The sequence below is a fragment of the Zootoca vivipara genome, chromosome 13 (genome assembly GCF_965207765.1).
Source record: "Zootoca vivipara chromosome 13, rZooViv2.hap1.1, whole genome shotgun sequence".
Classification (NCBI taxonomy): Eukaryota; Metazoa; Chordata; class Lepidosauria; order Squamata; family Lacertidae; genus Zootoca; species Zootoca vivipara.
In genome coordinates this window covers 34,196,781-34,211,945 of record NC_142596.1, presented here as the reverse complement: position 1 = coordinate 34,211,945, position 15,165 = coordinate 34,196,781, and the positions used below count along the sequence as shown (strand labels likewise).

Below are 15,165 nucleotides of genomic sequence, written 5' to 3'. Positions count from 1 at the left end.
TAAGGTATCTGGGGACCATGTGAAAATGGACGAGACTCCTGTCACTATGCCTCTGGCACCCTCTTGCAGCTATTCAAAGGACAACGTTCATAACCCAAGAGGGAAAAAATGTCACTTTATTGTGTAAAAAGTATATAGCCCTGATTGTATAAAAAGTATATCCCTGCACCAAACATGGACGGTTGCTGCAAGTGTTCTTCAAATTTTGAAGCTAACAAAACACATAATTTAAAAAGTGGCACAACATTTCACATTTCACATATGCTGCCAAAGACCCCTGGCATTACAAAGGAAGAGGCAAAGTGCAAAAGAAAGAAAAGGCGGCTCATGTATTCAGGCTGAGACAGTCTTAATTTCTGCTTTAAAATAAATTACCGGAAGGCAATCCCACCCGCAGCTACACCTTACAAAATATATATTACTAAAAAACCTTGTCATAAGATCGTACGCTATAGGCCTACATTAGGCCACCCTACTTAAGGCGTAAGAGTCAAGCACTCCGATAACCAGAGTTGGAAATAAAATTCCTCACAGTGAAGCCCGTTTCCATTATTAATTCTTTTAGCACTTTCTCAACATGTGATGCTGAGGCAGGCTCTGGTACGTCTCCCCCCAGCATGGCACAGACTGGAAGAATGCAAGAACAAGTCATGAGCGCTGTGAACCAGCACACTGCTCAGTTGCATCAAGCCAGTTAAATTGTTACTAGGGTTTAACATTATTTGTGAAGGAGCCCGTTTTCTGGATCCACCTTAAAAAGAAGAGCCAGTCTTCCCAGCAAAGGCTACAACCACCACTTACAAGAAATTAGTAAGGATGCCTCCAGAATAATGTCCTGCCCCTTGACAGCCTTGGATCCGGCCCAAGCCTGGATCCCAAACCAATTGGGAGTGGGGCAGAGGCATACAGGCTTTGGCCGGCCCAAGCCTGGATCCCAAACCAATTGGGAGTGGGGCGGAGGCATACAGGCTTTGGCCGGATCCAGGCTGTCAAGGAGGCATGGGAAAGAGAGGAAGGCAGCAGTCTCTGCAAAACGGCACAGGGGCGTTTGCAAGAAGGCTTTTAAACAGCCCCACTGCACTTTGGCTACATCCACCTGTTCTCAGCAAGGAAACACAGGTAGTTACACAGTTTTTGAAAGCCATTTTGGCTCATGACACATGACAGGTGGGGAACCTCCAGCCCTTTTGCTATTGCTGGGCTACAACTTCCCTCATCTGTGACCATCAGCCATGGAGGCCATACTGTAATGTGGTGGTTGTTTTTATGAGCAGGGGATTCTATTTGGAGTCCTTTACTGTAGCAGCAGAAAGGTCAAGGCCAGCCCCAGCAACTTCTAGACTTCCCCCCCACACACACACCTAAAACACCTGGAAGGGCAGTGGCTCGTTTTGGAAAGGGTGGGTCCAAGGTGGGGAACCTCAGGCTTGGGGGCTAAATCTATCCCTCTCTATTGTCCCTCAAGACCCTCCTCACGACGCAACCCCTTTCCCCAAACCCCACACTTCCCCAGCTTCAAACTCGAGTTTCTTTTGCCAGCTGAAATGTGTCCTTTAACTGATATTCCCTCTTGCTTAGCACGATGGAGGATATAGAGGTGTGTTTGTGGAAACTAGCCTACAGTACACAAAAAGGTAAAACTTGGGTTAACTGCTCTGCCCTCTTTCGCCTTAGGCCCTGCTCACTGCTGGGAGTTTCCAGATGGGAATATGGGCCCTTGGACTGGGAAAAGGTTTGTTGCCCCTAGGCGAGGCCAATGAGAGGAGCAGTAGTCAAGTTCTACGTGGAAGCCACTTGTTCCTTCTGGAAGGTTCTGCTACAGTGTGCCATCACATAAGAGTGATGGATGGGGCCTCCTGCTGGTTCTCACATCAAAGGATCACAGCCGTCTGTGTTAGGTCTCTGCGTCTTCTGTGTAGTCTTCATTCTCTCCTCCTGCAAGTGGAAAACTGTTCGATTTCCCTAACAGTTCATAGTGGGAACTGTTGGGACGCCTGGAGAAGTAATCATTACAGTTCTGTCGGCCTGTGGAGCTGCTGCAGCAAAAGTGCTTTATGTTGAACGCAGCACTAATTAGAAGCAGCACAGATAAGACTCCTATAATCCATCCCTTCCTGTAAAAAACCAAAATAAATACTATTAATAATAATGAAATGAAAATAATAATCAGCATGTTTACAGTACCTTAACACGCCAGCCTGCGAACTGACAATAGAAGTCAAAAGATTCCCATTTCATCCTTGTAACCACTTTGCTAAAATAGACTTGCCCCAGCGGACGAGGATAGAACTAACGGCCTTCGGCTGCAGGAGGGGAGACTGCGCTTGAACATTAGAAGCAGCTTCCTGATGGCAAGGCCAGATGGACGATGGGACCGATTCCCTAGAGAGGTGGGGAGCATCTCCCATGGTGCAGGTTCTTCAAAGCGGAGGCACACTGCCTAGTTAAAACTATGGAATTCGCTCCCACGGGAGGCAACGATGGCCACCAACTTGGATAGCTTTCAAAGAGAATTGGACAAATTCATGGAGGAAAAGGCTAACAAAGGCTACCAGCTGCCATGGCTAGGTTCTGCCTCCAGAGAGGGCTGTTGTGCTCAGCTCCTGTTTGCAGCCTTCCTGTAGGCATCAAGTTGACCACCGTAAGACCAGGATGCTGGTCTAGATGGGCCACTGGCCTGATCCAGCAGGCCTCTTCTTGTGTCCTTATACGGATGTACAGCCAACATTGGGGGTGATCTATACTGCCTGCACTGGGCTAAGGGCTGGACTAAGCAGAGGTGGAGGAGGCCTTGTAGACTAGGACTCTGCGACTAGCTCTTATTACAGGCGGCTAGAAAATATTACAACATACAACCACACTACAAAAACACAAAGCACACAACTTACATTGTAAACCCAAGGAGCACACCTTTCTCATTGGCCTTCAGCAAGCACTGCTCTGCGAGAGAGGGAGAGAGAGAGGCATTTTGATGCTTATTGCCAAGCACAAAGGACAAGGCAAATCTCCAATGCAGCAAAGAGAATGGAACGGATCCACGAAGGCTTAATTGTCACATCAGAACAAGAGTCTAGATTTCTCTTGCTGTCCTGAAAGGCATGGTTCAAGACAAACGCAGATGACAACTGTGTAAGGGGGTGGGGAGGCAACAAAAAAGAGACGACACCCATAGTGCCCTAACTTATTTCAAGGAATTCCTTCTCAAAGAATCCATACATGCCACCATCAGACTCGGTCCATTTGTAATCTGCTCAACTTCAGCAAGATCAAGAAATAGTAACTTTGGTTCCGATGCAACTGGAGCTTAAGCACCCTTGAAATCGAGGAGATTTCCAATGGGACTCAAGCAGGTCTTAACTTCACCTGGCTCAAAGCCTCAGTTTACAGTGTTTACACTCCTTGGGAAAGAGGCACCCCTGAAACGCACCAGGAATAAAGTCCGCTTCCTGCCCCCCTTTTCTATACAGTGGCATCGTCCCATTTCCCCTTTCTTACAGCTTTTAGATCTGTTTTCTTCCCTTGTGCGTTGCACCACTAGAAAGCTATCCCCAAAATCCACAGGCACTCTGGAATGTAGACCAAGAAGGGGTAGGTGGGATAAATGAAGCCATTGAATCTCTTGGCCTATCCAGCACAGTACCGCTATTCTGACCAGCAGCAGCCCTCTGGGGTGTGAGGGAAAGAAAGAGCTGTTCCAGGTTAACACCACAGGGAAGAGCAACAGCCGCACATGCAGAAGCTTCCAGGTTCAATCTCCAGGTAGTGCTAAGATGTAGGAAAAACACTGAGGCCTAATTTGACCAATAGAATACTTGGCCTCTAGTGAGCGGGGCTTTTATGCTGTACTTTAGAATTGGCCCCTCTCTTCAGGTTGTCTGTTTAAAAGGCTGTCACTTGCCTCAATATGTTTCATTTCTCTCAGTCAGCATGTTTACACTTTTCTACTATTAAAGCTTTGCTTCATATATATATATATGAGTGAGGAGACATTTCCCTGGCAGGAGGGCTGATGAGAGATCCCTGCCCGAAGCCCTGGAGAGCAGCTGCCAGTCAGAGCAGGCAATACTGAGATTGGTGGGCCAATGAGCCAGAGCCAAAATAAGGCCGCCTCCTATCTTTCCAGGACCCTTTTAAACAGGAAGCAAAAAGGCCAAGGGCCAAACCTTTCGAAAGAAAAGCTCAGGCTGTGTCTCCTCCTGAGTCACGAGGCCCCTGAGCCACCTACCTCTGTCTACGTCGCCAGGCAGGGGGCATTCAGCAGAAATGTTGCAACTGCCCGTCTTCCGATCACAAGGACGCTGGTTTGGGCAGGGACAGGCATCCTGGCAGTTTGGCCCGTACCGTCCGCTGGGGCAGGCTGAGAAAACCATCACAGGGAAGACAAGTTGGGGGTTACACAACAGCAAGCAGGCCAAGGAAACACATGGCAGAATCAGGCCTGGCTCTCTGTCTTATAGCAGGGTTTTCAGGCACGGATGAGCAGCTGATTGCCAAGACTTACAAAGCCCTTCCGCCTTTGCCCAGAACAGGCACCCCCAAACTGCGGCCCTCCAGATGTTTTGGCTTACAACTCCCATGATCCCTAGCTAACAGGACCAGTGGTCAGAGGTGATGGGAACTGTAGTCCAAAACATCTGGAGAGCTGAAGTTTGGGGATGCCTGGCCCAGAACAAGCTGTTCTTACAGCGGCTAACCAGATACCTGTGGGGAAACCAGAAAGCAGGACATGTGTGCAAGATCACACTCTTCTCCTGTAGTTTCTGGCACCTGGTATTCAGAAGCATGAATACCCCGACTGTGGAAGCAGAACTGAGCCATTGTGGCCAATAACCATGAATTTGTCCAATCCATTTATGTTGGTGGTCATTACTGCCTCCTGTGGCGGTGAGTTCCACAGTTTAACTGTGCACTATGTGTAGAATCTGTGATGCAAACAAAGAAGACGTGGAAAGGTTGGACATTCTTCATCCACTAGCTGGCTCCACTGAGCCTCTCCTGCCAGCTAACTCGCCCATTTCTTCGCCGCTTACACCGTGTCTTCTGGCTGTCCAATTTCTTTGCAGCAGAAAGCATGCCTTCCCACAGCACGTTAAGGAATTATAATGGCTGGGAGGGGAGCAGGTCACAAGAACCAGGTGCAGACAGTGCTGTTTTAATCAGCAGGCTTTAACTCGGCAAGAAGGGAGTAGAGCAAATACGTTATCACCACAGCCAAGTTGAAATAAACAAATCTCTCACCTTCTTCGCAATGCGTGCCTTGGTAGCCAGCTGAGCAATTGCAAGTTCCATGGACAGGGTCACAGGCACCACCATTGAGGCAGAGGCATTTCTGAAGGCAGCCGTCGCCATAGGAACCAGGAGCACAGGCTATGGCAGAAGAGACGGAGGGAGGGAGGAGACCACATGCAAAACACCATCAGGACTTTGGGTGGGGAGGAATATATTTTTACTGTTTATTTGCTTCACAAAAATTATATGTACAGTGGTGCCTCGCTTAACGAATGCCCTGCTTAACGAAATTTCCGCTTAACGAAAGGATTTTTCAAGCGGCGGTTGCCTCGCTAGACGAATTCGTTTTACGAAAAATTCGTCTAGCGAATCGCGGTTTCCCATAGGAATGCATTGAAATTCAATTAATGCGTTCCTATGGGCAAAAAAAAAATTCAAAAAAAATTCAATGCATTCCTATGGGATTCGCTAGACGAATTTTTCGTTATAAGAAAAGACCCGTGGAACGAATTAAATTCGTCTAGCGAGGCACCACTGTAGCACTTCATCCTACAAAAACAGCAACCTGAAATTCTTTACAAAAAACGAATAAAGCAATAAAATCGTCAGTTAAAAACCAATTAAAAGCCTTCAGAAATAAGCTAGAGACTTGATGAAAACACACAACAGCATTCCACAGGCTTGTCTAAACAAAAAATGCTTTTAGTAGGCGCCAGAACTTACAGCGAAGGTGCCTGCCTGATGTCAATAGTGCGAGCCAAAGTGAAGGTGCCGCCATGCTAAAACGCTGATTTCTTACAAATGCTGAACAAGTATTATGTGGCACTTTTAACGGGGCCAGCTCAGAGCTGTCAAGTTCGCAGGTAAACTGCTCCCAAGCTGTTTAGGGCTTTATATAAAGGTAAAGGTAAAGGTGCCCCTGACCATCAGGTCCAGTCGTGTCCGACTCTGGGGTTGCGGCGCTCATCTCGCTCTATAGGCCGAGGGAGCCGGCGTTTGTCCGCAGACAGCTTCCGGGTCATGTGGCCAGCATGACAAAGCTGTTTCTGGCAAACCAGAGCAGCACATGGAAACGCCGTTTACCTTCCCGCCGGAGCAGTACCTATTTATCTACTTGCACTTTGACGTGCTTTCGAACTGCTAGGTTGGCAGGAGCTGGGACCAAGCAATGGGAGCTCACCCCGTCGCAGGGATTCGAACCGCCGACCTTCTGATCAGCAAGCCCTAGGCTCTGTGGTTTAACCCACAGCGCCACCTGGGTCCCATATTCCCCAGGAAATCCCCGTTTTCCCAGCTTTTCCTAGCTGAAAAAACAGGGTTTTTTTGTTTTCCCCCGGTTTATTCTGGCACGGTGGCCATTTTGGAACTGGGCGGAGCATGCTCCAGAAGCGACTTTTGATGCTGCTCTGCCCAGTTCCAAAATGACTGCAGTACGACTTCTGGTGCGGTGGCCATTTTGGAACTGGGCAAAGCAGCATCAAAAGTCACTTCTGAGCATGCTCCGCCCAGTTCCAAAATGGCGGCAGCGCTACTTCCGGTCTGCTACTTCCGCCCGGTCCCTTATTTCTCCGACAGCAACTTGGCAGGTATGCATTTAAGCACTAGCCTGGTAAGACAAATGGTAAGGACCTTGCATGGACAAATGGTAAGGACCTTGCATGGAGTAAGCTGGATGAGGGGGGAGCTGTGGATCTCTCCATCCCCCACATCTGTCCCAGGACAGAAAATGGAGCCCATGTAGTTTCTGCAGTTTGCATAAGCTCCTCCTCCTTTTGCAATAAATCACAATAATAATAATAATAATAATAATAATAATAATAATAACAACTCAGCATTTGGTGGCCACAATGCAGGCCAGCAAAAGTGCCTCCCCCCCAACACATGTAGCAAAGTCGAGATAGAAAAGTCATCACATTGTAAGTTGGGCCTGGAAATATATATTTACCGTAGTTAATTTCTATCCTGACTTCCAACCAAAGAATGCTTGGGGCAAGGAACACAAAGTAAAGCAATAAAAGAAGAACAAGGCAATAAAATCAATAAAACTGGAGAAAAACAACTACCGCCAGTTCAATCAACTACAGCGTATTTGAAAGGACTATAACAATGCAGCTTATTATTTGGCCAAAGGGTGAAAAGTTTGTTTTGTTTTGTTTGAGTTTATACTCTGCCACGATGGCTGGGGTCGATGGAACTTGCGGTCCAAGACCTAGGTTGGGAAACGCTGCCCTGTCTTTTGCAATTGGTTTCCCAAGTTACAAACTGATGCAATAAATAAATATTCACACACACACACACACACACACACACACACTCCAAAGTAAGGATTGTTAGGAAGGAAATCCAGCTACCTTCACTGCAGTTGGGGCTCTGCCAGCCAGCATCACAAAGACATCCCTCTGCAATAAAGGGGAAAAGAAGAAATGGATGTGATTTTGGAGCAGCAAGATCATGGGCACAGGGAGGTAAGTTGTGGCACAAGCAGGAATAGAGTCGCCAGTGCTGGCAAGGGAGGGAATTCAGGACAGAACATGGAATTTCCAGATAAGCCACGGCCAAGGGGAAACGGAGAACATTTGGGGAATATTATTATTAAATTAGCCACCTTATTTTTCAATGACAACTCAAAGCAACTTAAAATATTTGAAGAGAGTAGCAAACACGTAAATACATCAAAACAACATTAACAAGTCTAAAAGACAGTTCTATTTAAAAACAAGCAGAGCCACCAACACAAAAAGGAAACAGATAGTCAAAAGACAAAGGCCAGTTTAGGGGGTGAAGGGGAGGCTGGGGGACAAACACAGCTCTGCCCTCCAAGATGGGGGATTCAGGAGGAGTAGGTGGGAAACTGCCCCCACTGCTCCTATGCTGGATACCAAGCAGCTGCCTCCCTCTGCCCAATGGTAGAGCCAGCATCCTAACAAATCAGAACAGGTTAGTCCGAAGCTGCCTTTAACCAAAAGAAAAAAGGGGAGGAGTGAAAAAGCATCCCCTGCTATATATCCAAGGGTTTTTAAAAACCCCAGTTTGCCCAGAAGCAGTCTCAGCAGGAGTCCCCCTTGTTATTAGCAATGTGCTTTCTAGAACCCTAACTCTATAGGCTTATCAGGGGTGTCTACTTGCTACTAGTCATGTGCTTTTCAGAGCCCCATCTCTATAGGCAGCCCTGACTTGGAGGACGGGCACCTGTTCTACCTGCCCCACATGCTCACACCTCTCCCAGCCTACGTGGCCTTGCCTTCTGTACAGATTCCATGCAGGGTGCAGTTGGAAGGGCCGCAGTCCAAGACATTGCATGCTGATCCTCTCCAGAGAGCTCCATCACACTGACATTCCCCAAGGACGCAGTGCCCATGCCCACTGCAGTCCGGAGGCTGGCAGGCAGGTTCGTGGACACACAGGATAGTCGAAACCTGCCTAGGGCAGCGCCACATGGGGTAAGGTTCGCTGGGGAGAAAGAAACATGGATTGCACCAAAAGAAAAACAACTACAGCCAAGCCAAGCTCTAGTACGCATCCTGGCCCTTCTTTAATGCTGTAGTAACTTCTTTTGACACTGATGCAGACCCACGGAAAACTGTCCCACCCCCAAACATAGCCGGACCACTTTGGGGCCAGAAGTGTGACAGTAGGGGGCTCTTTCTTGTCCACGAGTACAGGGTCGAGCTCCCCTTTAGCAAACAGCGACAGCACCTACCAGTGATCTGAAGGGTAACTAGCCAGCGTTCCATTTAAGACCAGGGTTGCAGACCCTCCGCCGTCCAAGTTGATGGCATTGACAACGCCTTGCTGCTTCAGGAAATCAGCCATATCCCAAAGGCTGAGGCTGTGCAAACGGTAAAGGGGATAGCTGTGAGAAGATGCCTTGCATAGGTGGAAGAAGAGTAAGGGCCAGCCCTATCCTTAGGCGGAGGAAGGAGGCAAGTGCTGGAGAGCAGGGAGCGACAGTGAAGTGTTAGGGCTGGGTGAGCCATGTGGCATGCTCTGTCCCCGCCGACACTAGCCTGTGGTCCTTGTGTGAAGTGGAATGTTCTGGCACATTAACAGTGTCAAGGCAAGATTAAATTGTTAGTCCGCTAGGCTTTTGTACATAACTTCACCATCTGCCTCAGGCAGTGAGAAGTCTTATGACAGCCCTGAAAAAAGAGCCAGCGATTACTGTAGCACAGACAAGATAACAGCTTGGGGGTTGGGTTGGTGGGGACGACCATATATTTTCATGTGAGAGAGAATTCACATACTCCAGTAACCAGCCTTCCAAACCTGGCTCTGCTTTCTTTAAGAGAGTCAATTCAGGTCATTAAAAAAAACAAGGCTCTTTCATATAGGCCTGGTCCACATGTTAACTAAACCGTGGTTTAATTTAACCACCTGAACACGCCCCAGTGCCTTAGCCTGTAAGCAGTGGTTTACTGCAGTTAACATAAACTAAGGTTTGCAAACCAACCTCTTAGCATTATGGGTGGATCAGACTACATTAAAGAATCATACTTGTCTGGTGCTAGGCAGGCCTGGTTGATACATGACACTAAGTCCTCCGGGATTGTTGAAGCCTTAGTTTGCTAAGCAAACCATAACCATGTATCCCTAAACCATGGCTTATTACACCACGGCTTAGTGTTATGTCCAAATCTCATCACTCTTTGCTGAGTCATAGGATGGAAATCCCTCAGACACCTACCGGTACATGTTAAATGCTAGCACCTACAGATTCTTTATTTAACTTTTCTCCTGAATTGTTAACTTAAATAAAAAAGGAAAACTGACCCACAACACTTCAAGGAGACAAAGAGGCCCTCCAAGCAGAGCTCAATCTGAGGCAGGGACCACCTGCCCGACTAGGAGGAACGACTTCAAAAACTAATCAGACTTACCCCCTTGTATGGGTCTGCCCATCAAAGTGTGCCAACACCAGCTGTCCTTGCCTGTCGTGCCCCACGGCTGTCCTGGCAGACACGGTATTGATGAACTTGTCAAACGTACCTACCACAAAGAGGTGGGGAGAAAGAGAGACCGAGTACAAATAGCTGAGAAACATAATCACTCTGCTACAAGGATGTTTTTTGTTTTTTAAAAAATCACAGGGCAAAACCTCTCCTTACAGCAGAATGGTGTAAGCATGTTTTGTTTTCTTAAAAACTATCTGCTTTAAGCTGGGTACCATCACAGCTCTGGTCTTTTGTTTCGCCATATATAAACATATGTATTTAATTTTCATGAGCATACAGAGAAGAAACATAAATGTAATGAATCGTTTGAAGAGAGAATACAAGAATTCAGTTTTGCTGAAGCATGGGCATGGTGATTATAATGAAAGAACATTTAAAAAAACCAGGTAGCTGGTTCTGGGAAGGAAATAAAAATTAATATGATTAGCTGCAGTCCATTAACCACATGTCACTGGTGTGTTTGAGGAGGTTTTCTTTGTTGCATACAAATTCAATTAAACAGTACCCACATTTGTCTTTTTGATTACCTTTTCCTAATGCTTTCATCCTATATCTTAATTTTTTCCACTGGGGCAATGGACAGCCTTGGCCTCAAGCCTGCTGAGCCTGGTGTGCTCAGAGCTTGCAAGGTCATGCCAGGACCATCACGGAACGCATTCTTCCCCCACCCAAGCCTTACTCACCAGAGGAACCAAGTGAATCCCTTAGCTCTTTACCCACCCAACAGCACAGAAAGCGTGGTAGGTGGGGGGGGGGGTTGCACAGAAAAGCAGTGGACCGAAGGAAAAGACACAGGACACATCAGTTCCTCTCCAGTCTTGGGTGGGTACATGCCCCCTGTTATCGCTCCTCCTCCCCTTCTGACCCTCCAGTGCATCAGGCAGACAAAAGGAACAGGGCCCCCTCCCCACATTTACCTGTTTCCTGCGTCTCGTCACATTCCACCGCCCGACTCTGATTCACGTAGACCTCCCCATCTCGCAAGAGCCACCCCACCCCACTCACAAGCTGCACAAAGGGGTTGTCTTTAGCTAACACGTCTTCCTCGGAGAGGTAGCTGGAAAAGACAACAGAAGAGCCATGTTATAAGGAAGGAGCAACATTTGGAAATATTTACAGGACAATTTCTCTCTGGGAATTGTAGCTCTGTGATGGGAATAGGGGCCCACTCTCAGCACCTTTAATAAGCCACACTTCCCAGGATCCTCTGGTGAAAGCCATGACTGTTCAAAGTGGTATAATACTGCTTTAATTGCCAGTGGATCTCGGGAAGTGGTAGAGCTCCCCTATGAGGCAGAAACTGAATGGCTCTCCATCAGGGATGCTGTAGTTCACTCTGCACTGCAAACCCAGCCCTGAAGAGTGGGTTGAGCTAAGTATGACCACCAATGTCCCTTCCAAGTTCACAGTTCACCATGACCTGAGGGATGGCTCAGGTGGAAGAGCATGAGACTTGTAATCTCAGGGTCGTAGGTTCAAGACCCACGTTGGGTGAAAGATTCCTGCCTTGCAGGGGGTTGAACTACATGACCCTCGCAGTCCCTTCCAAACTCCAAGTCTGTGATAATGGTATCTCCCCTGCTTTCTAGGATTTCAGAAATCCTGAAATTCTAGAAAGTCACTGCCAGTCAGTGTTGACCATGCTAAGCTAGATGGACCAATGGCCTGACAGGTATTATGTGATTTCCAGCTCCCCACACCTGGTTTAAAGGGAAGAGTTGCTGATACCTTACCCAAAGACTAGGGTGCCATCCTTCCGGATGCCAAAATGAGCATTCTGAATCCCTCCGGAGGACTGGATGAGATGCCCGTCACTCACAACATCCCCAAGGCACTCTCCGGTTTTCGTGTTGAAGTACCCCCCATTCTGGGCCACAAGGCACTTGCCGTGCCTGGCAGTCTCTTCCACCGTTGCTCGGCTGCGCTTACGGCAGCCCCCTGGCCCACCAGGCTCCAGCACAGAGAACGTCCTCAGGGGGTCCCTCACTGTAGTGAGATGGCCGTAGACATGTCGACTATTCTGACCCTTTGGAGGGATGTCAGAGATGAAGGTGCTTGTGACAGTCAGTGGAGAGACAGTGCTGTTGTTGCTAGGCCAGGACTCGTGTGTTGTGTTGCCATGTTGGAGAGCTTGACAGTCCCGAACATAGCGATGGTGATGCCGCGGACCGTGTCGAGGTGGAGGATATGGCAGTAACAAGTCATCGTTCAATGAATTCCTGAAATTTTGCAAGTTTCAAATGTGAATCATACAGGTTCAGACTCACTAGCTTGCCCTGTCAAATCGTTTGCACTACCTTGCTTCCTTACAACATGTGTCGGATACAAGGTTGACCCTAAAATGTTATTTGGAGCAAATTTCTAATAAATCTGTATAAAGCCGGGCCAAGAAATGCAAACCCATATAATTAAATAGGGACTGATAGCTGGTGTCCTCAAAGTTACCACCCCTTTAACTGAAAAGCATTGTGTTACAAATAAAGTTGCAGAGTGGGACCTCCTGCTAGCTAGATATCATCTCCAAACTATGCAAACCTCATAATGTTATTATTCTGTGAAATTTAAATTCTAGATTGCTTTTTTGAATTATCATAGGATGCACTGAGGAAGGCATTTAGAACTTGGAGTATATTTGGGTGGAAGAAAGAAATGCCATCTGTTATAAAACTGGTATGAATTAGGAAACACCACCTCTCCACCTACGTGGAGTGAAGATCTTTCTTGTTTCACCACAAGCAGCTCTAATGAGCCATGAAAAGCTGTTCCATTAATGCTCAGGTAATAAACACATTAAGTTTGCTCTTTTCCCATGCCTGTCATTTTACATGGTGGAGCTAAATAGGCCAGGGGAGGGGGCTAACCAAAGAAGAAACTCTGACTCAAGGGACTGCAAACAATGGCCACTAAGCAGGTCAGAAGTCAAAAGGGTGACAGGCAAGATCAGGCTTGTGCTTGAATGAGGAAGCACACTACGAAGGCTGAACATCTGTAAGTAGGCAGTTCTGCACTAAACTAGATCCTAAGGAAACCCACATTGTGTAAGTGGATGGATGAACACTCAGTGGATTCAAGAAAACTACTGCCCCCACTCACATGCCTTTAAATGCAGCCTGAGAGCCAGAAATTAAGGTGCCCTGAGTTTTCTCCACCACTGGAAAAACTTCACTGAATCTCTGTGTTAAAGCAACCGGAACAGAGGAAATGTAAAGCAACCGTCCTACTAGGTCTCACTCCCCCATTTCTGCCTGACAAAACTACCACCAAGTTCTAGAACAGAACTAATTCAGTTACAAAGAAGAATGTTTGAGGAAACTGGAGAGCTTCTTGCACACAGCTGAGAGGAAAGCCAGATCCACAAATGTGATAAGATGGGGAAGTACTGACGTGGCAGGATAAAACTTTACTGCTGGGGGTGGGGTGGGAATGAAAGCATTTTTTAAGGCTCTCCCAAATTAAAAAAAAGTTCTTTGCAATGATTTGTACGCATATGTATATAGACTCTCTCTACCCTAAAACAAAAAAAACAAAAAAAAAACACTCTAGGAATTCGGTGCTATTCCAAAATCCTCTCCTTGTTCTACTACTTTTAAACTTGCAAGCAGTGTTACTTGTTCAACGGGACATCAGCCCAGGTATTGTCAATTTGATCTCTTCGGCCCTCGTATCACCTGACTTTGCTTCACGTACAAACACAGCTAAAGATTGGCTAAATGCGGCGGGGGTGGGAAGAGCCGGAAACTCTCGCCCCCGCGCCCATAGGATGCTTAGAGGTGGAAAGGCTTCTCCTCTGGTTGGAGCACTTACCAAGCTACGGCGTGACCCTGAACTCCCAGAAAGCAGCGGAGCAGCACCATAGAAAAAACCACCAAAGCAGTCGGTCGCTGCCCCTCGCCTACTCTATGCACTAGGCGCTCTATGGAGGCCGCCATATTGAGCCTGCCGCGCGGTCACATGACAAGCCATCACGTGAGAGTATTTCAAAAGCAGCAAAGCCAGGAGCGGAAAAAGGAAGCGTGGTTTCCCTGCTCCTTCTGGTGGCCAACTAGCGGAGTCACAGAATCTGCTCTCCTGGGATTAGGAGGAGCAAGCTTCTTATTGTTTTCGTTGTTGTTGTTTATTCTTGTGTCCTTAAGGCGGCCACTTACACTGGAAAAGGATGCGTATTTGCATAAAATTTGCACATGCTAATTTGTAGCTATAGATGCAAATTTAGAAATAACTACTGTAATTTAAACAGACATACCAAATCTCATCGTAATGGGGAAGGCTGACCCGAGGGGCCTGTGTGCCTCCTCTGTCTAGGTGCTATCTCCTGGTGAGCAACTGCAACCATAGCTGCCAAGTTATCCCTTTTTTACAGGGATTTTCCCTTATGCTGAATAGGCTTCCTCGCGAGAAAAGCGAAAACTTGGCAGCTATGACTGCAACCCTCCTCCCTTTTATGATTTTTAACTTAACTTTCCAGTGGGCTATGGACCTGACAGCCTTTCAGACAGAGGGCTGTCCTCTTAACAGCACTCCAAACTGAGGACCATCTTCTGTAAACTAAGACACACTGTCACCCGCCTGACCATCTAAAATTTGACACCAGGCGAACCACAATGCAGGTGGCGCTGTGGGTTAAACCACAGAGAAGGTCGGCAGTTTGAATCTCCCGTTGCTCGGTCCCAGCTCCTGCCAACCTAGCAGTTCGAAAGCATGTCAAAGCGCAAGTAGATAAATAGGTACCGCTCTGGCGGGAAGGTAAACAGCGTTTCCGTGCGCTGCTCTGGTTCACCAGAAGCAGCTTTGTCATGCTGGCCACATGACCCGGAAGCTGTACGCTGGCTCCCTCGACCAGTAAAGCGGGATGAGCGCCGCAACCCCAGAGTCGGTCACGACTGGACCTAGTGGTCAGGGGCCCCTTTACCTTTAAACCACAAAGGAAGGGGGAGGTGCTGGGTTGAGGAGGGAAGGGATATATCCCACCTTTACTCCAAGGAGC

At 47.6% G+C, this 15,165-nt stretch overlaps 1 protein-coding gene across 2 annotated transcripts; it reads right to left on the bottom strand.

The window, feature by feature from the left end:
• Positions 1-90: 90 nt before the first annotated feature.
• NAGPA (N-acetylglucosamine-1-phosphodiester alpha-N-acetylglucosaminidase) lies at positions 91-14,142 on the bottom strand. Of its 2 annotated transcripts, XR_015946928.1 has the most exons (12): positions 13,986-14,142; positions 11,915-12,400; positions 11,099-11,238; positions 10,107-10,215; positions 8,930-9,058; positions 8,471-8,679; positions 7,581-7,628; positions 5,239-5,367; positions 4,226-4,357; positions 2,889-2,940; positions 928-2,114; positions 91-868 (listed from the first exon to the last, which is right to left on the bottom strand). XR_015946928.1 is itself a non-coding variant. In XM_035130634.3 (11 exons), the coding sequence occupies exons 1-11, from the start codon at positions 14,108-14,110 to the stop codon at positions 1,895-1,897; spliced, it is 1,779 nt and encodes a 592-aa protein (XP_034986525.2). In that variant the 5' UTR covers positions 14,111-14,142; the 3' UTR covers positions 91-1,894. The 2 variants fall into 2 exon arrangements, 1 of the variants encoding a protein (XP_034986525.2); XM_035130634.3 differs by having other exon boundaries at positions 91-2,114.
• Between the last annotated feature and the right edge of the window lie 1,023 nt (positions 14,143-15,165).

Excerpts from the sequence above, each read along its gene's own strand:
- NAGPA (XM_035130634.3), bottom strand. The coding sequence starts at position 14,110 with ATGGCGGCCTCCATAGAGCGCCTAGTGCATAGAGTAGGCGAGGGGCAG. Across the intron at positions 11,239-11,914 it reads GATGGCACCCTAGTCTTTGG|CTACCTCTCCGAGGAAGACG; the intron begins GTAAGGTATCAG and ends TGTCTTTTCCAG. Across the intron at positions 2,115-2,888 it reads GTGCTCCTTGGGTTTACAAT|GAAGGGATGGATTATAGGAG; the intron begins GTAAGTTGTGTG and ends GGTTTTTTACAG.